Source organism: Heterodontus francisci, chromosome 33 (genome assembly GCF_036365525.1).
Source record: "Heterodontus francisci isolate sHetFra1 chromosome 33, sHetFra1.hap1, whole genome shotgun sequence".
Lineage (NCBI taxonomy): Eukaryota > Metazoa > Chordata > Chondrichthyes > Heterodontiformes > Heterodontidae > Heterodontus > Heterodontus francisci.
In genome coordinates, this window is record NC_090403.1 from 43,647,408 (window position 1) to 43,670,105 (window position 22,698).

At 44.1% G+C, this 22,698-nt stretch overlaps 1 protein-coding gene across 1 annotated transcript in view; it reads left to right on the plus strand.

Annotated features, from left to right (window-relative positions):
• Window positions 1–21,765: 21,765 nt before the first annotated feature.
• Window positions 21,766–22,698, plus strand: part of cavin1b (caveolae associated protein 1b) — a 73,361-nt gene continuing 72,428 nt past the window's right edge. The window contains exon 1 of the mRNA XM_068013424.1: window positions 21,766–22,369. Within this exon, the coding sequence (XP_067869525.1) occupies window positions 21,953–22,369 (417 nt within the window). The 5' untranslated portion in view covers window positions 21,766–21,952. The remainder of the gene's footprint in view (window positions 22,370–22,698) is intronic.

Consider the following 22,698-nt stretch of genomic DNA (forward strand, 5'->3'; position numbering starts at 1 on the left):
TAGGATCCTATCTATCTCATACCACACAGACATATATAATCAAGATGCCTACTGGCTGAAATGGATTGCAATTTTCAGCGACACATGGTGGAAGCAAAAATGACAGTGTTAATGTGACGCTAAGTCGACCAAACCATGGCCAGGTCATTCACATCCCATTAATGCTGATTTTGCCAGGTGGAAATGGTCCCACTGAGTTTTGCCAGATATGTAGTTCATTTAATTATCTCACTTCACTTTCACCGACTTTATCTGTAATAAATAAAATGGACAATATGGAGCCTGTAAATACTGGTGAATAACTAGATTTGATATAGAATTTCTTTCAAACTAAGATTTGTTTTTCAGTCAGCTTTCTGATTCTTAAAGGAATTGACTGGTTGCTGGAGTATCATACTGGAGTTGCCATTGGTACCAAACCCTATCAGCTGTTCTTTATGCGTAGGTTTATGTGGTGAGGGATTCCCCCAATCATTCACTGAAACCTTCGCATAAAATCCATGGAAACCCCAGAATGGAAAATGGAAATCGAAGTGGAATATGATATTTTCGCCATTTCTCCAGGGTTTCTGCAAACCTTCCACCAAAGTTACTTGGGGCTACCGCCAGGGAAATTCAAATCCTTAATTCAGCAAACTGTTCAAGCAGTGACCATCACAGCTAAGCCTGATCCTTTTCTCCCCTGAAGCCCACACATACTATAGTAATATTTCTCCATTGAAATTGATCTTCCATCCTGTGGTGTTTGCACAGCAAAAATCTTCTAAGAAATAAGGATTCTCTAACCGGTCCTATTGAAAGCAAGTGTAATGCACCATCAAGTGACAGGATTCAGACCCCGCAGAGTGAGTTCCCAATGTCAGTTAGGCCATCAATGAGAGAAGCCAAGTGGACAATTGATGCTTCTCCATGGGGTTTGGTTTCCACACAGACCTTAGATGTACTTGATCTGTGATAAATTTTTAAAATTTTTTTTATTTTAGAGATACAGCACTGAAACAGGCCCTTCGGCCCACCGAGTCTGTGCCGACCAACAACCACCCATTTCTACTAACCCTACAGTAATCCCATATTCCCTACCACCTACCTACACTGGGGGCAATTTACAACGGCCAATTTACCTATCACCTGCAAGTCTTTTGGCTGTGGGAGGAAACCGGAGCACCCGGAGGAAACCCACACGGTCACAGGGAGAACTTGCAAACTCCACACAGGCAGTACCCAGAATCGAACCCGGGTCCCTGGAGCTGTGAGGCTGCGGTGCTAACCACTGCGCCACTGTGCGACCCTGTCATTATTGGCTAGTGGCCATTTTCATCACCTCCTTTAAACTTTTACAAGAATTTTGGCTGCATTGTGTTGAATCCTTGACTGTTGTGGTAAAAGATGTTTATTTTCAAACACAAGTCATAATTTAGTCATACTTCTAACATTCCTTCTGTCTTTTGAAATCATTCAACAGAGACATCTGAGGAGAGTACTACAAATTGGCCCCAAACCACTGGATTTTCCTTTGCTGTCTCACCCAAAAGTAGTTAGGACAGCAATGCTAAACAAAGCAAACTTGGATAGTAAGGTCTACCACTACATTGCCTGTGTGGAGTTTGCAAGTTCTCCCTGTGTCTGCGTGGGTTTTCTCCGGGTGCTCCGGTTTCCTCCCACAAGCCAAAAGACTTGCAGGTTGGTAGGTAAATTGGCCATTATAAATTGTCACTAGTATAGGTAGGTGGTAGGGAAATATAGAGACAGGTGGAGATGTTTGGTAGGAATATGGGATTAGTGTAGGATTAGTATAAATGGGTGGTTGATGTTCGGCACAGACTCGGTGGGCCGAAGGGCCTGTTTCAGTGCTGTATCTCTAATCTAATCTAAATTCACGTCCCAACCTCAATTCGCCTCTGCTTGATCTCTCCTAAACAACTGGTAGCCACTCCTTTCCTGTCCACTAACAGGGAGGTGAGGAGTGGACCCTGGCAACAGTTCCATTTCCTCACCTTTCATCACTGAATTTGTCAACCCAAGACATCGCCAGGAGAGGGGTGATAGTTGTTACAGGGGCAGCAGTAGTTAGGTCCATCAAAACCGCTTTTAGAGGAATAGACCCCAGTAAAGGGCATCTCTGCTTTCCATTAAGCCGCAGACCTGTATCTTTTTAGCCTTCAACTCGTTCCCCTTCAGGATCTTTTGCCCCCTTTAAATGTTCTCCATATCTTTTTGTGCCAGTATTATCTCTCTCTACCTCTCTTGGCTCCCTCTTGATGGCAAGGATCTTGCTCGGAGCTCGTCATACTTGCCGAGCAATCTCTGACAAACGAAAATGAGTTGGGGTTATGGTAAGTCAAAGCAGTGGGCGGAAGGCCCACCTTGACATTAGCCTGCCAACAATAGGGAAATCTAAACCCGTGAATTTGTTCTTGCCAGCTGCACATTCTATCCTAAAAGTTGAAGCTAGCCACAGAAACTGTTGTTAATAGGGACAGGGGCAACCACAGTGCAGCAGTTATTAACAGCCAATAGGTCAGGTGATAGGATTGCACCTTCCAGTTTCTCCTACTGCTTCAAGACTTTTCATATTGCAATAATGATGATCATTAAAGTTGTCTTCTGGATTTTGCACTATTCCCGACTGTACAATACTTCTGGTTAACATTGAGTTAGCAGTCCAACAGACATAATCCTTTCTGATCAATTATTTCATGTTGTCACTTGTTTCCTGAGTCTACTTATTGCAACAATCACAATTGTGGAGATATTAAATAAAAAGAGATCTGCTCTCAGAATTGTTTTTTTCACTGCATAGTTATATTGATCTGAGGATTAGGATAGGGTAGGGCAATACATTCATCAGAACTTCTGATTTTCACTTTGGGCTTTTCTGAGCTGTTGAAAGGAAAGCCATTCGGTATTTAACCCATGACAGGTACCAGACATCCCTATAGCTCAACTGAATACATATTAAGCACAAAACATGCAGTTTTAAAGTTAGATTCAGGTAGCTTAAAGCATAGTATCAACCATGGTAGTAACAAAGGCCTCATAAATTATTTTCATTGAATTAGTGGCATTCATGGCATTTTTCAGTCCTTCAAAGACTGTGCAGTTCTTGCATTCTCAAGCAGGTCCATTTGACCTATTAAAGTCAGTCTATTGAAGGAAATAATGAAGGTTCAGGAAAACAAAGGGCATGAAACTTAATTTATGAAGAATTCAACAAAGTATAAAAGTACTCTCCGCAATAGGCTTCTTTGATAATTAAATGCATTACTCTGACAGGACAAAATGAATGTGAAGTTAAGGTTTATCAGGAAGGGTTAGCAATGAGTATATAAATAAGGCTGATGAGTTAACTGGATACTTTGCAACAGCTCTCACTTGATGCTGTGGTCCCAGTAATACTGAACAGGGGGTAGAGTTTTTGCCTTGGGCACAATCAGTAAAACAGGCGCAAATTGCACCCAAAATTACTCCCGTTCTGAAAAGTGATTCTTTTTCCCAAGTCTCCACACAAACTCATTTGCACATCACCAAACACAATCCAGTGAAATTGGGCAGAGTTTTTAAAAAGTAGTTTTTAAATACTGTCTTAAAAATATTCCTTGACATATTTGAGTGGTCCTAGGTGCAGTTTGATTAATACAGCTAAAAATGGGGTTTTCTCCAAAAAAATAAGCATTTTAATCACAGTGTCAATCCACCACCTGTGAGTAACCTGATTTTAAACACCTGAAAATGACTTCTAAAAAAATATACAGCTGCACTGAATGTAATTTGCATTTAAAATTCCACAATCTTTAGCACTAGCTGTGCTGATTTTGGCTAAATTACACCAAAAAAGCCAACACAACTGAGTGCAAACTCCAGGCCTAGATAGTCAACTAAAATTGCTTTGATCAAAGTCACTGCTGAAATTGGCTCAACTAAGATTAAGGCACTTAAACTTGGCCGTGCGACTGGATCCGATTCAATGATTTTGTTGTATGTGTGCACCTGGCTTATATATTCAATAGCTGATCAAGATGTAGGCCCACCCCATGGATTGGAGAGAGGCTAATACTGAGCCCATTATTTGAGAAGGGGAAAAGAATTGAACTGTGGTAACTATAATTCTATGAATTTGATGTTAGCTGTAGAAAAGCTGTTGGAATGCATTGTAGGTAATGTTGTTTAAGATTGTTTGGAGGCTTCAGCAGGTATTAGAATTCCTAGCAGGGTCTCAGGAAATGTAAGTCCTGCCTCACGACCTGTTTAATATTTTGAGTATGTGTCCAGTATGGTGGATTATGGTCCTTCCATTGATTTTATACCAGTTTTTTCCCAAACGGTATTTGATAAAGTATGACATGGAAGGCTATTGGATAAAATCAGATCATATGGAATTATTGGACAAATATTATGCTGGATAGGATGAAATATTGTAAGCAGATGTTTGACGTTAATGAGAATTAATGGAGGCATTTTTAGATATGCAAGTGGCCTAAAATTGTTCACAAAGATTAGCAATTTCGACTAAATCATTATGTTGCAGGCTAATCTAGACAAGTTAGGAGAATTGGCCTGTGTGTGACAGATGTCCTTCAATGTGGACTATTGCAGTGTCATGTATCTGGAATTGGAAACTCCAGGTATGTTTATGCCATGCAGAGATTTCTATTGAGTGTAGCAATCCAGAAGGGTGATGATTAATTGCTCATGAAAGATGTGCAAGTAGAAAAGATTGTCTTGCGATGACCACTGAGTATAACATAAAGATCTCTATACTTTGGCCACATAAAGATGTGATACATCTGCACTTAGAGTTAATGTCCAATTTTAGTCCCCACTCATGGTAAAAATATTTAGGCCCTGGGGATCTCTGTAACCTTCTTCAGCCTACAGAGGGTTGGATTGGGTTGGCATCCTTCTATCTGTGAAAGATGGTGGACACTCAGCAAACAATCCATTTAGGTGGGGTGTCTTCTCTGTTCACCTTTGTGGATGGCTGTGAAGGCCAATCCTTTGAGAGACAGGTTCTGCCACAAGTACTGCACGTGAAGCTGCTAAGTGACGCTGTGAGTTGTTGTTTTTGACATTAGCGCCTGTTCCCCAGCTGTTCTAACAACTGGTCATCATGGTAGTGCACACCAGTCCACAGAATGTGTTGCCATTTCCCTCTTTCGGCAGCTAGTGACTCCCAAGTGCAATTGTCGACATTTCGAGCTTTCAAGTCATGCTTGTAAACATCCTCGAAGCAGAGCTTTGGACGCCCCACTGGTTGCCTGCCCCGGCTACCTCACCATGCAGAAGGCCCTTGGGTATGCAAATGTCTCCCATCCTGCAAACGTGTCCGATCCACCAAAGCCATCTCTGTTTGATTAGTGCCAACACACTTGGGAGATCTGCCTTTGAGAGGCCTGTCACATTTGTGATTTTGTCCTGCCAGGATATACCCATAATGCGCCACAGACAGTGAAGATGGAAATAATTGAGCTTCTTTTCCTGATAGCTGTAAGTCACCCATGTTTCACAGCCATACAGCAAGGTGCTGAGAACACAGGCCTTATAAACAATCAACTTGGTCCTAAGGGTCAGCTTGGTGTTATCCCATGCGCGTTTTGCAAGTTGGCCAAATGTGGTAGCTGCTCTCCCTATGCATGTATCGAGCTCTGCATCAAGGGACAGTGTTACGACCAGGTGAGAAGGGGTCCAGGGGTTTCCACTCAGCCTTTGCCTGGTTTAACTGTAACAGGGTTTAATTTTAAAACACCGTGTTTTAGCTCCCCCTCAGTGAACCCTTGTTCATTGTTCCAATTGTAAGGCAAAGAAATCAAACAGGTTTCCTTAGATTTAAAAAAGAAAGGTAGAAGTTGAAGTTTATTAATCTGAAACTCTAATCCGATTAACGACTACGAATATGCGACGGGACCACACTAGCATGCATACGCGACAAACACACATGCAGATAGAGACAGAAATAGTAGAGGGAATAAAGGGGAAAAGTTTGAGGTAATATCTGGTAGTTACAGTCCTTTAAGTTCAATGTGGAGTCTTTGGTTGCCGGTACGTCTTGCAATTCTTTGGGGCCCAGTTCATGCTTCAACTTGTTCCGATGTAGGAGTCTTTTCCCTCTTGAGGTTTACGTGTCTTCCTTGGGTCCGGTGGCTTGGGAGAAAGCGAGAGAGAGAGAGAGAGAGAGAGAGAGAGAGAGGGACTTCCTTGTTCCAGCTTCAGTTGCACACTTCCTTCTCAATTCAAACTGTCCTGTGGCTAGTTCAAAAAAACTGGACCAGCCAGTTAGTCATGTGACCAGCTGGTTTAACCAGTCCTGGCTTTGTGGAACACATCATTTTAGCAGGCCCTGGAATGCTGTTCCTTACACCTTCAATGTCTGGTGATCAAAATCCATTTAGGTTAATTGGAGCAGGGAATAGTCCTTTGTCTCCACAAGCAGTGTCCTACCAGCTCAGTGTCTGGTGATCTTCAAACAATCAATTCTTCACTCCAGCAACAGTTCAAAATCAATGTTCAGGTGACAAAATTAATATGCCTCATTTTTGGCAGGTGGGGGTCTGCATGACAACAGATTGTCTGTCACCATGGACCCAAGGTAGCAGAATTTGCTAACCACTTCCAGTTACTGTAGCATCTTGATGATACGGAACCAAAGCAGCTTTATTATCCAATCAGACAGAGTGTTGGCTCTGTTCACGTTTTTCACTTTTTGTTTCTTACCCGTGGAAAAAATCATGACATTGAATTTGAAAAAAAGATCATTCAACCCAGCTTAGGAAAGAGAAGTTTTTTTTTGCAGCTATGGTGGCAAGGTACGTTCGAAAATATGAAAGTGAGTTGAATGTATTATTATTAGCTTTCTAGCTAACTAGGACAGCGAGCTAATCACTTTTTCCAGCGTGGAAAATCATTTGCTATTTTACTGATTGAAAGACAGAGATTGGAATTTTACTGCTCTCCCAAAGAGCAGTAAGGTGTCGGGGGGGGCATAAAATGGAGTGGGAGGCTCAGGGAGCCCTTCCTGACCCGCTCCCACCTCCGCCGCCCCTTTATGCAGGGCGGCGAGAAACGGTCCGCCCGCCCCAGGCCAATCAAGGCCCTTAAGTAGCCATTTTACAGCCACTTAAGGGCCTCTGCCCGCCGCCACGGGGATTTTACCCATGTCAGGCGGGAGGCCCAGGCCCGAGAAAAGCCACCTGGTAAAAGCAGGCGGCTCTCTGACGGCCTGGGGAGCGGTCTCATGATCGGGCATCCTGTACCCAACGGAGCGCTGCCCCCGCTGCCCCAACCACCCCCATCCCCCCAATCGACCACCCTTGCCTTGCTGGGGCCCGACCGATCACCCCCGGCGAAGCAACAAAAACTTACCTTGGTTCCGGGGCCCCGACATCTTCATCTTCAAGCTGGGCTGCAGTCCGTGCAGTGACCACCACTCCCAGTGACGTTGTTGGGACTAAGGGCTGCCGGCCCGCTGATTGGCCAGCAGCTCTATTAGGCAGGACTTACTGCCTCAAGTGGGTGGAAGCCCCGCCTCAGAACAATTAAAGGCTGGGTACCCGTAAAATGTGGGTCGGATCACCAGGCCGGGTGGAAGCGGGTTCGCCACCAACTTTTCAGTTGGTGGACGGCTCCCTTCTGCCAAGGGTAAAATCCCAGCCATAAGGTTACTTCTTAGTCCTGGTTTTTAGTGCTTAATGGTTGAGCGAGTTGCCTACATGCTAATGCAGCATTAGCACATGGTGTTAGCTAGCTTTATTCTGTCCACAAGGTTCCTTGTTGGCTAGCTAATAAAGTTGTGATGTTCTCCATTGATGTTTGTATGCTTTGCTACTTTATTTAATGAGAGAAATGTGTTTTAAACTGGACTGTGTTATAATGGCATTAGGTTGGCTATACATTTTATGTACAGACTAATTGCCCCCATGTCTGTGACTGAGTCCAATAATTTTGTCAAATGCATGTGGTGCAATATGTTGATGCCTATCCTTGGTACAGCTGGAGCTGGAAGGGCTCAGGTAAGTGTGCAACAGTGCTGCCTACCTTGGAAGCTAGGAACACGCAACCTGAGGTGAGTAAAAAGATGGAAAAGCAAGATAGAAATCAGTATGATGAGAAGTAAGTGTGACACAGTGTAGTCAATTTTGATTCTCTGTTCGATTGTTTGATGCTGACACCATATTAATAATAGTTATGACTTTATGTGACACAAGTAAGAGTTAAACGGAATGAAGAACTTTTTTTTAAATTCATTCTTGGGATGTGAGCATCGCTGGCTCGGCCAGCATTTATTGCTCATCCCTAATAGCGCTTGAGAAGGTGGTGGTGAGCTGTCCTCCTGAACCGCTGCAGCCCATGTGGTGTAGGTACTCTCACATTGATGTTAGGGAGGGAGATCCAGGATTTTGACCCAGTGACAGTGAAGGAGTAGCGATATATTTCCAAGTCAGTATGGTGTGCGACATGGAGGGGAACTTGCAGGTGGTGGTGTTCCCATGCATTTCCTGGTAGAGGTTGTGTGTTTGGAAAGTGCTGTTGAAGGACCCTTGGTGAGTTGCTGCAGGGCATCTTGTAGATGGTACACACTGCTGCCACTGTGAGTCAGTGGTGAAGGGAGTAAATGTTTAAGGTGCTGGATGTGGTGCCAATCAAACTGGCTGCTTTGTCCTGGATGGTGTCGAGCTTCTTGAGTGTTATTGGAGCTGCACCCATCCAGGCAAGTGGAGAGAACTCTATCACACTCCTGACTTATGCCTTGTAGATGGTGGACAGGTTTTGAGCTGTCAGATGAGTCATTCACTGCAGAATTCCCAGCCTCTGATGTGCTCTTGTAGCCACAGTATTTATATGGTTAATGGTATGCCCCAGGATGTTGATGGTGGGAGATTCAGTGATGGTAATGCCATTGAACATTACAATATTTGAGCAGTAGTTTATAAAAAACAATTAAGAGTTATACTCCCCTATTGTTCTTTGGGTAGAAGATGTGACGCCAACCTCCATTCCCTTTGCTTCATTCTTATTCACCTTTTCCTGATGCCGTCTTTTAGTCTTGTACAGGATCCTCTCCTCATTCATTCCCTCCTATACCCTTTCACCCACTCCCTCACCCACCCCACCTTTTTGCACCAAATCCCCACTAAGCACAACCATGTGCAACTCTCTTGGCTATTAGTTCATGATCAATTAATTTAATTAATTCCTCCATTAGTGTCAGGGATCACAGGAGCAATGCTAAGGGATATTATGATGTTACAGACTGGAGCACGTCATGTTTTATTCCCCTTTTCTTTTCCCGTTTTTCCATTTACTGGTTTACCTGGAAACTGTTTGCAAAGTTAGAGTTGGAATTATGTTTTTAAAGGTACAGATTGTGATGCTGATGTTGAGCTGAGAACATTCTGAACAGGAAAAAAATCTCATAAAAACAAACTCCTGCATAGAAAATCTTCCACTTATAATCCACGACCATCAAATGTCTCAGCAAAAAATTAGTAAAGTTGCTTGTCGGGAGCCCGTTGCACGCATGTCAATGACCTACAATATATTGCAAGGGAAGAGCTACAAAGATAAACATTGTGGTTCACCCAGGACATAATTTTTTTTTAAACTCTTGGTAGGGCTGAAAACAATTAATAATATTCCATCATCTACAACAGGGATCTTCACTGATTCATCAAGTGGGAGTGTTAGACTTTATAGTGACACTACGCTCTATAATTTCATATATAATAGTCTCATATATTATCATCACCCTCTAGGTTGTGGTTTGCATTTTTTTTCTAACATTGAGCAATTTAGATGAAGGGTCAATGTCTGTAGACCTGGAGACCATCAAAGGTGAACACAGTAGAAGATAAGACATAACAAGTCAAGAAGTACTGGTTAAGCAACATCAAGCATGGATTTTAAAAGAAGGGAAGACTAAGAGGTGATGCAATAAGTCCTAGTTTCACAATTGTGAAGATGCAGGGAGGAGGAAGGGTGATGTAGGAAAGCATATTTGGAGCTTTGGAGAAACAAGAGAAGGAATAATATTTGAAAAGAGCATTAAAGGTTGTATTACAAAGATATTATCATGCATCTAACAAGATGTATTAGCTAAATTTCCTATCCATTCACAGTTAAGGTGGAAGATTTATCTTACGGAGTGTCCTAATCACCTCAAATCACAAAGTGCTGAAAGGGTGAAATTCAGATTCATGCAGATTTATGGTTTTCTGGAGAGTCGGAAAATTTTTACTGTTTTTGAGTGTTGCACACCTGCGCCATTTTTCAGAGCAAAGCTGCTTGATGATAGGACGTCCCAATTAAAACAGGAACAGTTGAGAGCTGTAGGGCTCAATTTTCCTTTGGGAAATCTGGCAGCTGAAGGGAGGTGGGAGTCGCTGGATCAAGCAGGTGAGGGCTCTTTATAGCACTGCTTGTGGGTCAGGACGGGGCAGGTGTGCTTCCCCCCCACCCCAGTCCCTCAAGCAAATCTTTTACCAAGATTGACTGATTTCCCCCCTCCCCCTTTTCTGCCTCACGATCTCTCCCAGCCCCCCACCGTTTGTCAGTGAAAACCCCTCCCCATCCCACCCCACCCCCTGCTACACCAGTCGCCCATCTTTTCCAGTTGCTGGAACCGTCCTCAACTGCTGGTTTGCTTACCCAGCAGCCACACAGCCTCTCAATTTGGTCGGCCATTGGCCTAGAAACAGTGTAATAAAATTATATTTGAAGTCCTGCTGTTAAATTTGGCAGGATCTCCACATTCCCAAGAATTCCAAGTTCCCTTGTGCACCCCGCTCACCAACCTTGCAAACACGCACCCTCTTCCACCTCACAATGAATATCGGGGCCGTAGTTTCTACGTTTTGTGCTTTTTCATTAAGAGATAACCTGATAGAGCTCATCAAGGTGGTGAATGAATAGGGCCTAGGCCCTAAGCTCTGGAATTCCCTCCGTAAACCTTTCTGCCTCCCCACCTTGCTTTCCTCCTTTAAGACAGTCTCATTGACCAAGCTTTTGGTCATCTTCCCTAATATCTCCTTATGTGGCTCTGAGTCATAGTTTGTTTTTAATGCCTCTCTGAAGCGTCTTGGGACATTTTATTTTGTTAAAGGTGCTATATGAAGACAAGTTGTTGTAATGATAAGCTAAATAGTAATTTATTTCCAATGGTTGGCAAGTCAGTAATTAAAAGTCACAAACTTAAAATAATCACAACTGATGTTAAGAGAGGGGTTGGCAAATATCTCTTTGTCCAGAGGATAGTTAGAATGTAGAATTTTCTGCCACAACAGTTTTTCTGCATCTTACTCACCTGCTTGGGAATACTCGAGCTGATTCCATCATCCCACTGTCTGAGCAGGGAGCTGTGCCCTCAGGACGTACTTCATAGAAAATGGCAGGCTCACGGTCTGTGAATTTCTGACTGTTAATTTAGATCTGCAGCCTCAATTTTCCATGATGGTCTTTGTCAGCAGCGCTCCACCATTGGATTGGCATGACTGTGGAATTGGTCTGACAGTTCACGTCTCCTCCGGCAGACTTGTTCTGAAAAGCAGAACTGAGGACATGTAGTGTACTGTTCACCCACCAGCAGAGTACCAGCAAACACCTGTACACAAAAAAATCAAGGCTGATGCTCCAGTGCAACGCTGAGTTAGCGCTGGACTGCTGGAGATGCCGTCTTTCAGATAGACGTTAAACTGAGGCCCCGTCTGCCCTCTCAGGTAGACGTAAAAGATCCCATGACACTTTTTGGAAGAAGATCAGGGGAGTTATCCCTCGTGTTCTGGCCAATATTTATCCCTCAATCAACATCGCAAAAACAGATTATCCGGTCATTATCGTGCTGCTGTTCATGGGAGCTTGCTGTGCGCAAATTGACTGCCACGTTTCCTACATTACAACAGTGACTATTCTTTGTAAGTACTTAGTTGGCTGTAAAGCACTTTGAGATGTCCGGTGGTCATGAAAGGCACTTTAAAAATGAGTCTTTTTTTTCCAACAGGAGCCACACTCGCTGGGAGCACAGGTTAAAGAGATGCCGTCAACTTTGTAGCTCCACCTCCTGTCAGAATGGATCCCAATGAGCCACACAAAAATCACAGGATTCTGCCACCACCTCATCTCCTCAAGGGTCCATACTTATGAGAGTGGGAGGTTGGGGAGAGGTAGTTTTGTCTTCACATAATAGCATAAACCAGCGAAATTGATTCATAAGCTGTTCTACATCTTTATTGATCAGGAGAGATGTATAATGTGCAACTGCATCGATCTTACCCATTTGACAGCAGAATCCCAAGTCAAAATTAACCCCTGGGTAATTAATACAAACACTGGCAAAGAATCTCTGCATTTCCCTGACTGCCCAATGTGATTTCCTTTCACACTCTGGTTACTGTTCTTAATTTTTACATTTCCCTGCTTTCCTTTTTCCCTATTCCCTTAAATTGTAACTTCAACCCCTGGTACAGTACAGAACAGGTCTTACGTTGGGGCAGCAGGTAGCCACTGTAATCGGCCTCAATTTCCTTGGGCTAGGCAGGAAGAAAATGTGTCAAATCAGCCATGGGTCCCACTGTTAATTTTCCTCCTGTGGCCTCTGCTGGAAATCTAGGTGGATGTTGTTTGAGGACAGAGTGAGGCTTTCCAGGGTCGAATAGCCCGCCTGCATTTCCAATCAATAAAAAATACTTCCTCGGAGAGGATGATTAAGGGGGAATATGAAGGCAAAGATACAATTGTTTTTCCTTCATGCAAATGCGAAGCTCTTGGTTTGATTATTTTGGCCTCAGTTGTCCTTTCCTCCAATTTCCATCCCTTCCTTGGAGCAATTATTTTGCCTTTGTGCTGCAGCAACAGTCAAGCTGCACTAGAAAGCCATCTTGCATTTATATATCACCTTACAGAACCTCAAGGCTTTACAGCCAATTAAGTACTTTTGAAGTTGTTGCAACAGGGGGAAATGTAGCAGCCAATTTGCAAACAGCAAAGTGCCAGAAACACCGATGAAAGTTTCTTTTCAGGAGTAAAAATTAGCCAGGAACCTGTGTTCTTCTTCCACTAGTGCTATGGGATCTTTTACATCCACCCTAAAGGCAAGATGTGGCCTCGGTTTAATATCTCATCCAAAAGACGGGGTCTACGACAGTGCAGCACTCCCTCAGTACGGCACTGAATTGTCAGCAAGGAATATGTGCTCAAGTCTCTGGAATGGAACTTGGAAAACAACTTTCTGACTCAGAGGTAGGAGTGCCAACTGAGCCACGCTGACACTTAAAGCCACACTGCATACAGGAAGCTAAAGATAAGTGTCAACAGAGTCTGGGATTCTAGTGCAAATTTCCTGATAAATACTACATGGCATGAGACGATCGCCCTCTGCTACTTGCCCAATGAACCATCTATTTAATTCCCTATCACTATTCCACTTGGTTAGGCCAACAGAAAGAGATTATGAGCTATTCAGATAAGCTACCTGACCAACTAGAAGAAAAGTTTTTCACATAATGAAGTGAAGGTTTTCAAGAGCTGTGAGCCTCTTTGCATTTATCCGATCTCTACTCCGCACGGTGTGACTATCAGTGTACAGAATTTGACACTGGATCTATAATTAAATCAGTATATTTAGAAACCTCTACGTGAATCATGTGTCACAAAATGGGGTCGTGGTGGCCGTTGTTTTCCAAATCCATATACAGCAAAATTCGTGGATTAATGGAAGATATTAAAACTTTAACTATTAAATAGTAAACCACTGAATTAAACATACAGTAGTAAATTGCAGGAGCTAATAAAGGCAGAGAGTGTGATATCTCCCCCTTGTGGTAATGAAGAGAATAATAACACAGAATTTAACTTCACTTTTGCTTGAGTGTTTTAAATGTTCAGTTAACATACAGTTCCTCATTCTGACCCTTTGATGGATGTTTGCATGGGTCTGTTGATTAGCGTGACCTTACATCTGATTATATTTCCTGCAGAAATCGAGGGTAGGAAGTGCCTTTTATCCATGGTCAATTCATTAACAGCAAAAGGGGAAGTTGGGGAAATCAGTTTTTTCACAGGCTATTGTGAAAGGAAATAAAAAGACTGAACTAATTTATCTGGACAAGCCAAAAGTGCTGAAAACAGATTCGCCATGAATTTATTAATGCTGCAAGCAGCCCTACTTCCTGTCCCAGGGAAACACCATTAAATATAGCAGCAATATTTGGGCATTGCCAAGCTGTAGCTCAGCAGGAGGTATTCTAGTGCCAACACAGACTGAGAGTTAAGTTAGTGCAAGCCTTACCATCATCAGAACACCCTGGTAACGCACTCAATTGGCAGGATTTTATGTTCACCCCCATGAGGCGTATGGAGGTGGGGAGAGCATTTAATCGGGCGGGATGGTGGCGGCTGGGGACCCCGCCACTTTCCTGCCTCCACTCCGATTTAAGTCAGTGGCGGAAAGGCCTGTGGACGGTCTTCCTGCCCCCTTCCAACTGAGGCCCTTAAGGGGCAATTAATGCCCAATTAAGGGCCTCATTCCACCTCCTCTGGTATTAGCCCAGCATCGGGCAAGCCTGTCGCCACACGGGGAGCACGGCAAGCAAACCTCTGTGGGATTGCTTGCTGGCTCTGGGGGCGGGGGTGGTCCCTCGTTAAAAGGCACTCAGTGGCTGATCAAGGGACCCGACATCAGGAAGGGGGGGGGGGAGCAGCCGAGAGCCACCCCATGCCCTTGCTGCCAACCCCCTACACCCCACTCCCCCGCTACCCCCACCCCGCAAAACCTCTCTTACTATGACTATTTGCTGTATGGAACATTTTGCTGAGTCCATCAGGATGGATGCAGAAATGAGAGGTGTGACAATCCCAGACACTCAGGCCAAAGTGGCTCTATATACATGGACGACGTCGCCGTCTTCTGCTTGGATCCACTATCAGTTCACAGGCTGATAAGCATCTGCGACCAGATCGAACTGGCCTCCGGAGCCAAAGTAAATTGCAGCAAAAGTGAGGCCATGTCCCTTGGGAACTGGGCCGACCGATCCTTTGTCCCCTTCACCGTCAGGTCAGACTACCTGAAGGTGCTGGGCATATGGTTTGGGGGCTGGGACGTGCACCAAAAGCTGGAAGCAGCGAGCAGCCATTGTGAACCAGAAATTGGGCATGTTGGTGAGACACTCCGTCTCTATTGCAGGTGGGAACCTGATCGTCGGGTGCGAGACTCTCTCAGTGTTGCTGTACATGGTGTAGGTCTGGCCAATACTCAACTCCTGCGCTGTGGCAGTCACCAGAGCCATCTTCCACTTTATCTGGAGATTGAAAATGGACCATGGCTGCAGGGACACGATGTTCAAACCTCTAGATAAAGGGGAAATAAATGTACCCAATGTTGCCCTCATCCTGATGGCCACCTTTGTGTGCAGCTGCATCAAGCTGTGCATAGAACCCCAGTACGCAAACACCAAGTGTCTCTACGTGCTGAGCTTCTATCTGTCCCCGGTGTTGCGAGGGATGGGTCTGGCCATGTGGCTGCGGAACGCTCCATTCATTTGGACCGTGCCATACCACCTGTCCCCTGTTTGTACAGGAAAACACCTTTGACCACAAGTTCATCAGGCAGTGGGCCACACGTAATGTCCTTGAGGAGCTGCGGGAAAAGGAGATGGTGGATCCTGTCGGATGGTTTCCCGAGGAGACTGTCAAAGTCATTTGGCAGAATGCCCCATCGAACTTTCAAATAAGCACCAAGATGTAGCTTGGCTAGCAGTGAGAAAGGCGCCTCCCCGTCGGATCCTTCCTGCATGCCCGGAGTCTCTCCGCCTCATATGCTACCCTCGAGGTGGCTATGGTGGGGAAGAGACTATCGTCCACCTCCTTCTGGAATGTGCCTTTACAAAGCAGGTCTGGAAAGAGATACAGTTGTTTTTGCCCAGGTTCATCCCGAGCATTTCCAGAATGCAGGAGTCTGCGCTCTATGGGCTGTTCCCAGGGACACACACCGAGATAAACATCAACTGCTGCTGGAGGACCATCAACTCGGTGAAAGACGCTGTTTGGTCTGCCCGAAACCTGCTGGTCTTCTAGTGCAAAGAGTTGTCGACGACCGACTGTTGCAAATTTAAACGTTCCAAGGTCCAGGACTACATGCTGAGGGGAGTACGAAAGATTGGGGCAGCCGCTGCAAAGGATCAATGGGGAGAGGTCACTGTGTAAGGTCCTTGTGCCATAGTGAACCGAAGGGCTGGAACCTGTGCAAAACCCCTCGGGCTGTTTGCACCAGAGTATGTTTTTGATATGTAATGCAAATGTACATTGTAAATATAACCTGAAATGGCAAGTGTAGTGAGGCACCTCATGCACTGTATTGAAAGAAACTGATCTTTATTACACTTTATGCAATGTCAAATTTGAACTGTTATGTAATGTATTTTTACCAATTTTATGAATAAAGTATATTTTTAGAAAAAAAGTGAAATTCCCTGAGGAGGGATTCAGACTCCGTTCCAACCTTGTCACTCAGATGCTTTTTCCGCAAGTCATTTTTCAAGTGATTAATTTGCCACCTCTTCAGTGTTTTTGGAGCACGACTCACAATGGAGATCTAATGACGTCCTCTTGCTCCAATCCCCACTGTCGTCCCCAGAACAGATGGTATTGTTCAGCTGACCAGTTGTTGCTCCTGTCCATAGGCTTGCCCTCCACGGGTAACGTGGCATTTTAACAAGACCATTTTAGCTTCATTCCCATGCAAAACCTGCGGCACGTGAATGTACTATGAGTTTGGCCCTGCTACCCAAGAATTTTTTTGTCACTCTAGTTTTCTTCCTCATTCAACAACAACTGCAACAAAACTTGTATTTATATAGCACCTTTAACGTAATAAAACATCCCAACGTGCTGAACAGGGGGCATTATCAAACTGTGACACCAAGCCACATACTTTGATTTAAAAACAAGAAATGCTGGAACCACTCAGCAGGTCTGGCAGCATCTGTGGAAAGAGAAGCAGAGTTAACGTTTCGGGTCAGTGACCCTTCATCATGTGTTTAATCCACATATTTTGATATTAGGACGATGACCAAAAGCTTGTTTAAAGAGGTAGGTTTTAAGGGGCAGTTTGAAGGAGGAGCGAGAGTTAGACAGGTGGAGAGGTTTAGGGAGGGAATGCCAAAGCTTAGGGCCTTGGCAGCTGAAGGCACCAACGGTGGGGTGATTAATATCGAGAATGCTTAAGAAGCTGGAATTAGAGGAGTACAGAGATCTCCGTGGGTTGTGGGGCTTGTTCTGTTCTGTTATATTGGGTATCTTCCTTTTCTGCCTCTCTATTTGATGCTCAGCGTTCCCCTCTTCCACTGCTGCTGCCATTGACATTCGCAGTTCAGATTCCTGTCATGAGGGAAAATGTTGTCCGATGGCAGACAGCTTATTATCAGTGAGATCCAATCAAATACCATTATTTTCACTGCCTGTCATCTTCTTAATCCAAAGTAGCTGGACTCAGGCAGCAGGTTGTGCTGGGTGTGGTGAATGTAGAAATCAACAGCATTTGCCCTATGGATAAAATCGAAAATACTGCAGGCTCTGGAAATTTAAAATAACATCAGAAAATTCTGGCAAGACTCTGTGGAGAGAGAGAAAGGTGGTGTAAATATTTGAAGGAGAAAAGAAATTGCAGGGATATTGGGAAAGTGCACGGGAGTGGGACTAACTAGATTGCGCTTCGAAAGAGCAGGCACAGATTCGATGGGCTGAATGGCCTCCTTCTGTGCTGTATTAGTCTATGATTCTAGGATTAGCACTTCAGATGCATGAATTTCTTGAGTATTGCTGAAAATAGAGACATGTTGTTGAAGCATTTCATCTTGCACTCATCAGGACAATTTGAAAGAATACCGATCTAAGGGAATTTATACTGTATGAGAAGAGAGTGCTGATTGGTTGGCATATTTGGTATATTGGTATATTTCCATCATGTGGATGCTGTCTGACCTGTGGAGTGTTTTCAGCATTTTCTGTTTTTAATTTAGCCTGGGATGTTGTGCCAAATTTCTTGCCCTATCTTCCATTTACCCATAGAATATCTTGAAGATGCTGCTATCTGACAAAGAGATGCGTTGATGCAAGTATTTATGTATTGTAGTTGAACCTGCTCAGTTTCAGTAGTATCACGAAACACAGAACTGTTTTAACCTTGAGCTACGAAGAACCAGTGTATTACTTACGCCACCATTTCTTTTTGAGTTGCATTTCTAGATTGCTTGGACCACACAAGTTGTTAGATGGGGAGGTATATTATCCTGATGTTAAAATTTATTTCTAAATTTCAATCAGTGTGAGACAAAACTGGCAGGAAAATAACACAGCGATAAAAGGGTCAATTTTAATTCGAGCAGGATTGAGGCAGTCATGGTCCTAAAATCTCGGTGTTGCATTCCCCAGTTCTCACTCTGATCTGCCTACCCTCTTTGCCCAGGCCCCTCACAAGGGCGAGTGTGACTGCATTGCCGCATGCTAATGAGGGTACTAAGATATACAAAGAGTTCCGATAGCAATTTTGAGGTACATTTGAGTGGATTATGCACCCTGCATGATCTACCCATTAGAACCAGGCAGTGAGCAACCTAAAACGGTGCTCCTTAAAGGGAACCACAAGAGGCCATTCAGAAAATGGCTCAGTAAAGATCTAAACTCTTTTTGTTTTGGTATGTTCAGAAGCAGTAGTGCCTGTCCTGGACACAACTCAAGCATCACCCCCCTCCCTGCCCACCACCTCCCCCCCCCCCCCCCCCCCGACCACAAAACACCATTGGTCAGCTACCTCATCATGAGGGGTGGCCAGTGTCCCACCCTCTCAGAATCTGCGAGCTGTTTGGCACCAGTGAATTGTAAATGTTGCCTGAACCTAGGGCTGCCAACCCTCTAGGATTGTCCTGGAGTCTCCCGGATTTAGAGACTAATCTCAAGGGCACTGTTGCCGTGGGAAAACTGAGGAGAAAAATCAGTGGGAGGGCATTAAACAAAATTGTGTTCTTTTCAATTTTCTTTGATCACATTCATTTATTAATTAGAAAAATATTAGTGATGGGGAGAAAAAGGGGCTTTTTCATTAACAGTCAAGATCACTCCAACTGGGCAACAAGGAAGTTGTCCCCTTTCCAATTGGGCATGGGAAGGCAATGGCCCCTGGAGAATGGGAGTGTGGGGCTGGGGACGTTTGAGGTGGGAGGTCATGTGATGAAGTCTCCAGAGATACATCCGCTTTGGGTTGGCTTAGCTGGTTGCAGTTTTCCCTCTACCCAAAAGGTTCTGTGTTCAAATCCTGCGCCAGGGCTTGAGTGCAAAAAAATCAAGGCTGGTGCTTCAATGCCGTCCTGAGGGGTTGCTGCACTGTCAGAGATGCCACCTTTTGAATTAGACATTAAACCAAAGCCCCATCATTTGGGTGGATCTTATGGTATTACTTTGAAGCAGAGCAGGGAGTTGTCCTGGCCAATATTTATCCTTCAATCAACATCACAAAAATAGGTTATCTGGTCTTTATTGCATTGCTGTTTGTGGGAGCTTGCTGTGCACAAGTTATGTGCCACTTTTTCTATATTACAACAGAGTCTACACTTCAAAAGAACTTCATCGGCTGTGAAGTGCTTTGAGACATCCGGTAGTCATGAAAAGCGCTATTTCAATGCAAGTCTCAATCTCTTTCAGAGTTGGCAACACTACCCAGGGGCTTGAAATGGCTTGAGCAAGAGCAGATGGAAGATGAGGGCACTCCGCTTACTGTCTCCGCATTCTCCACTAAACTGGGCCCTAAAATCACGTCTCAAACTGGGACTTTTTTTTTTCAAAAAGCAACAAAGTGCAGAGCAATTCCAAAGCAGGGACAGAACAAAACTCAGAACTGGAGGCCACAAAAGTAGAGCAGACAAAATTGACTGCAGTTCAAGCTGATCATGTTCGGAGGAAAAGACAACTGAGGACGGAGGGTCCAACTTGAGCCCAGAATTGCCCTCAGTACCACAAGGGGCATAGTTGAAGAGTATCGTGAATAATCTTGTTTTAAGTTGCTGTTGGCTGACAGCATGAGTTATATTTGGTGCTGATGTGTTTAATGACACAACTGTGAAATATGTCACTACTTTAAACACTAAAAATTGAAAGCCTGGAGCAGATCATTTATTGGCACATTCTATCAATAATTTCAGGCGCCAATTTCTGATACCATTGCCTATAGGGGGCACTGTTTGTCAGTTTCACCACTGTTATCGGGAAAATTCCTCAACAAATATCACCATCAAACAGCAATAAAATACAGCAACCTCACACTGCCCAATATCAGCAAATCTGTGCAAACATACCTCAGAGCAACTGTCCAGAATGACTTGAACCCTCTCACACCAGAGGATCTGAGTGGACGAGTAGCAAGTAAAAGAAGGCTGACAAACTGAGTTTTTCCAGTACCCCACACATTATTTGTTCTCCAATAACCAAGATTGCAGCTGCTGGCCTCTCAGATGTTCAACTATGCTCCTCTTTCCATCCCCATTTCCCAATGCAAGGCCCTGCCAGAGAGTTGGGCTGTACTGGGGGTGTAGCTCAGCCATGTCAATGGACTGAACCACCGAGATTGGGACCAGAGAGGCCTTGATAAAGTGCAGCTCATCCTGGGTACACTGCAACTGTCCAACACCCAGCCAGATTGGGGACAGGAAAACCAGCCCCAAGACTTTGTTCATTATTTGTAGAAGAATTTAAATTGGAATATGAGATACTTTTTCGAATACCACCACAAATAATAAACAGAGGAGCTCTTCCCCAGAGTGAGGGCAGGAATGGGTTTAATCTTAATGACCAAATAGCTTAAAAAAAAACTCACTGAAAGCTCTCTCAAATGACTAAAACCCTTGAGAACACAAAGCCATAGACCAGCAAGAGTAAGTCCCTTCAGGAGAAGAACAGAGAAATGGAGGAAAGAATTAGAGAAAAAATATTATTAATAAACTAATGTGAGGCACTTGGTTTGTATTAGAAAAAAGGGGTCATTTCATGATTGTTGTAGCTTATAAAACATCACAGGAGAAAACATTCTTGATGTTATTCCTCACCCATTATTCTGCAAAAATCCTTTATGATCAAGGGGTTGCCTAGTGCACTCTTATTCTAGTGCAGATCCCTGATTTGTATGATACCACTTTTGTTGACTGATTTGGAAAAAAGCATTCTTGAAAAAGTGTTTCCAGCTGTTTCAAGCCTGCTTCATTTGCAAAATATTATACAGATGTGAAATTTTACCAACTGCAGAGAAACACAGATAAGAGTGAGAAGCTAAATATAGTTATTATGCCCATTCTGAAGGAAATCGGTTCAAGGTTGCAGTAAAGTATGGATAGGATATGATCTGTGGCTGGATTAACCAGTGTCCTGGCCTCTGTGCTAAAATCCAGCTTTCTTTACAAACAGAAACTGCTTAGGCAAGTAGATTTTCGACAATGGAAATTCAGCTGTCTCTTTGTATGTGTGGGTATATGTAGCTAGTTTGTGCAGCAGACTGTTTTGAAGCTTGATTTATCCACCAGCAATTCCACAGTATCTCAAATACAAAGTGCAGAACCCAGCTCTGTGTACATTCCTGTCTAAGATCTGGGATATTTTATGCTAACAGTGTATGCATTCCTCATTAGATATGCCTGTGCTTGCATTAGAAGTCTTCAACTCCCTCCCAACTATTCTAATAATTTAAGGAGGGGGCTGACATGCACTTTAGCAGTCTTGTTCTGCACAGCTAGGTGGAGTTAGCCCATGTCCTTTTAAGCTTGCAAATTTTTTTGGACACTTCTTGAGCAGCTGTGTAACTGGAGTGAGTGCACATACATACACTCTCCTCTCTCTCTCTCTCTCTCTCTCTCCACTCACTGGCTTACATCCCAGCACAGCGAGCCTGAGTACAGTTGGTATTTTTAATCCCAGTTTGACATTTCTAACCATGGCAGACTCCATGCAGACCGAAGAGCAGGAAAGTCCTGAGGTTCCTGAGCCACAAGAGCACGATGAAAGCCCAAAACAAGAGGCTCAGTTCAATGGTGTTCTGGTGCTCACCCTCTTGGACAAGGTGATGGGCATGGTCAACCAGATCCAAACCAGTCAGCAGCAGCTGGAGCAGCGGCATCTGGAGATGGAAACCGCCGTGTTCAGCATCCAGAGTGAATTGAGCAAGCTCACCAAGTCGCACGCGACCACCAGCAACAGTGTCGACAAGATGTTGGAGAAGATTCGGAAAGTCAGTGTCAACGTTAAGACCATCAAGCACAACATGGAGAAACAGGGTGCACAGATCAAGAAGCTCGAGGCAAATGAGGCCACATTACTGAAACGGAATAACTTCAAAGTAATGATTTACCAGGTAAGCCTTTCATTAAAGTTAACGGTGTGTATGTGTGAGAGTGATGCTGATATTTGGGAAATTAGAGGTCAGTTTAAGTCCAGTACCTTCTATACTTATTGAAATGATTTGAAGAAAAATTAACCCAAATGGTACAGTCAACCAATTCTTTTTATCTGGTGACAATAAAGCTTCACCCAGGAGCAGGCAAAAATGGGGTGTGGTTGCTTGTTTGCTAGGCTGAGATCTAACTGTATATGTAGGAAGGTTGATCAATGCCTATATGATATGACAACCACGAGAGCTATTATCACAGCGACCACCACCCCACACCCCCACCCCGGTGCATA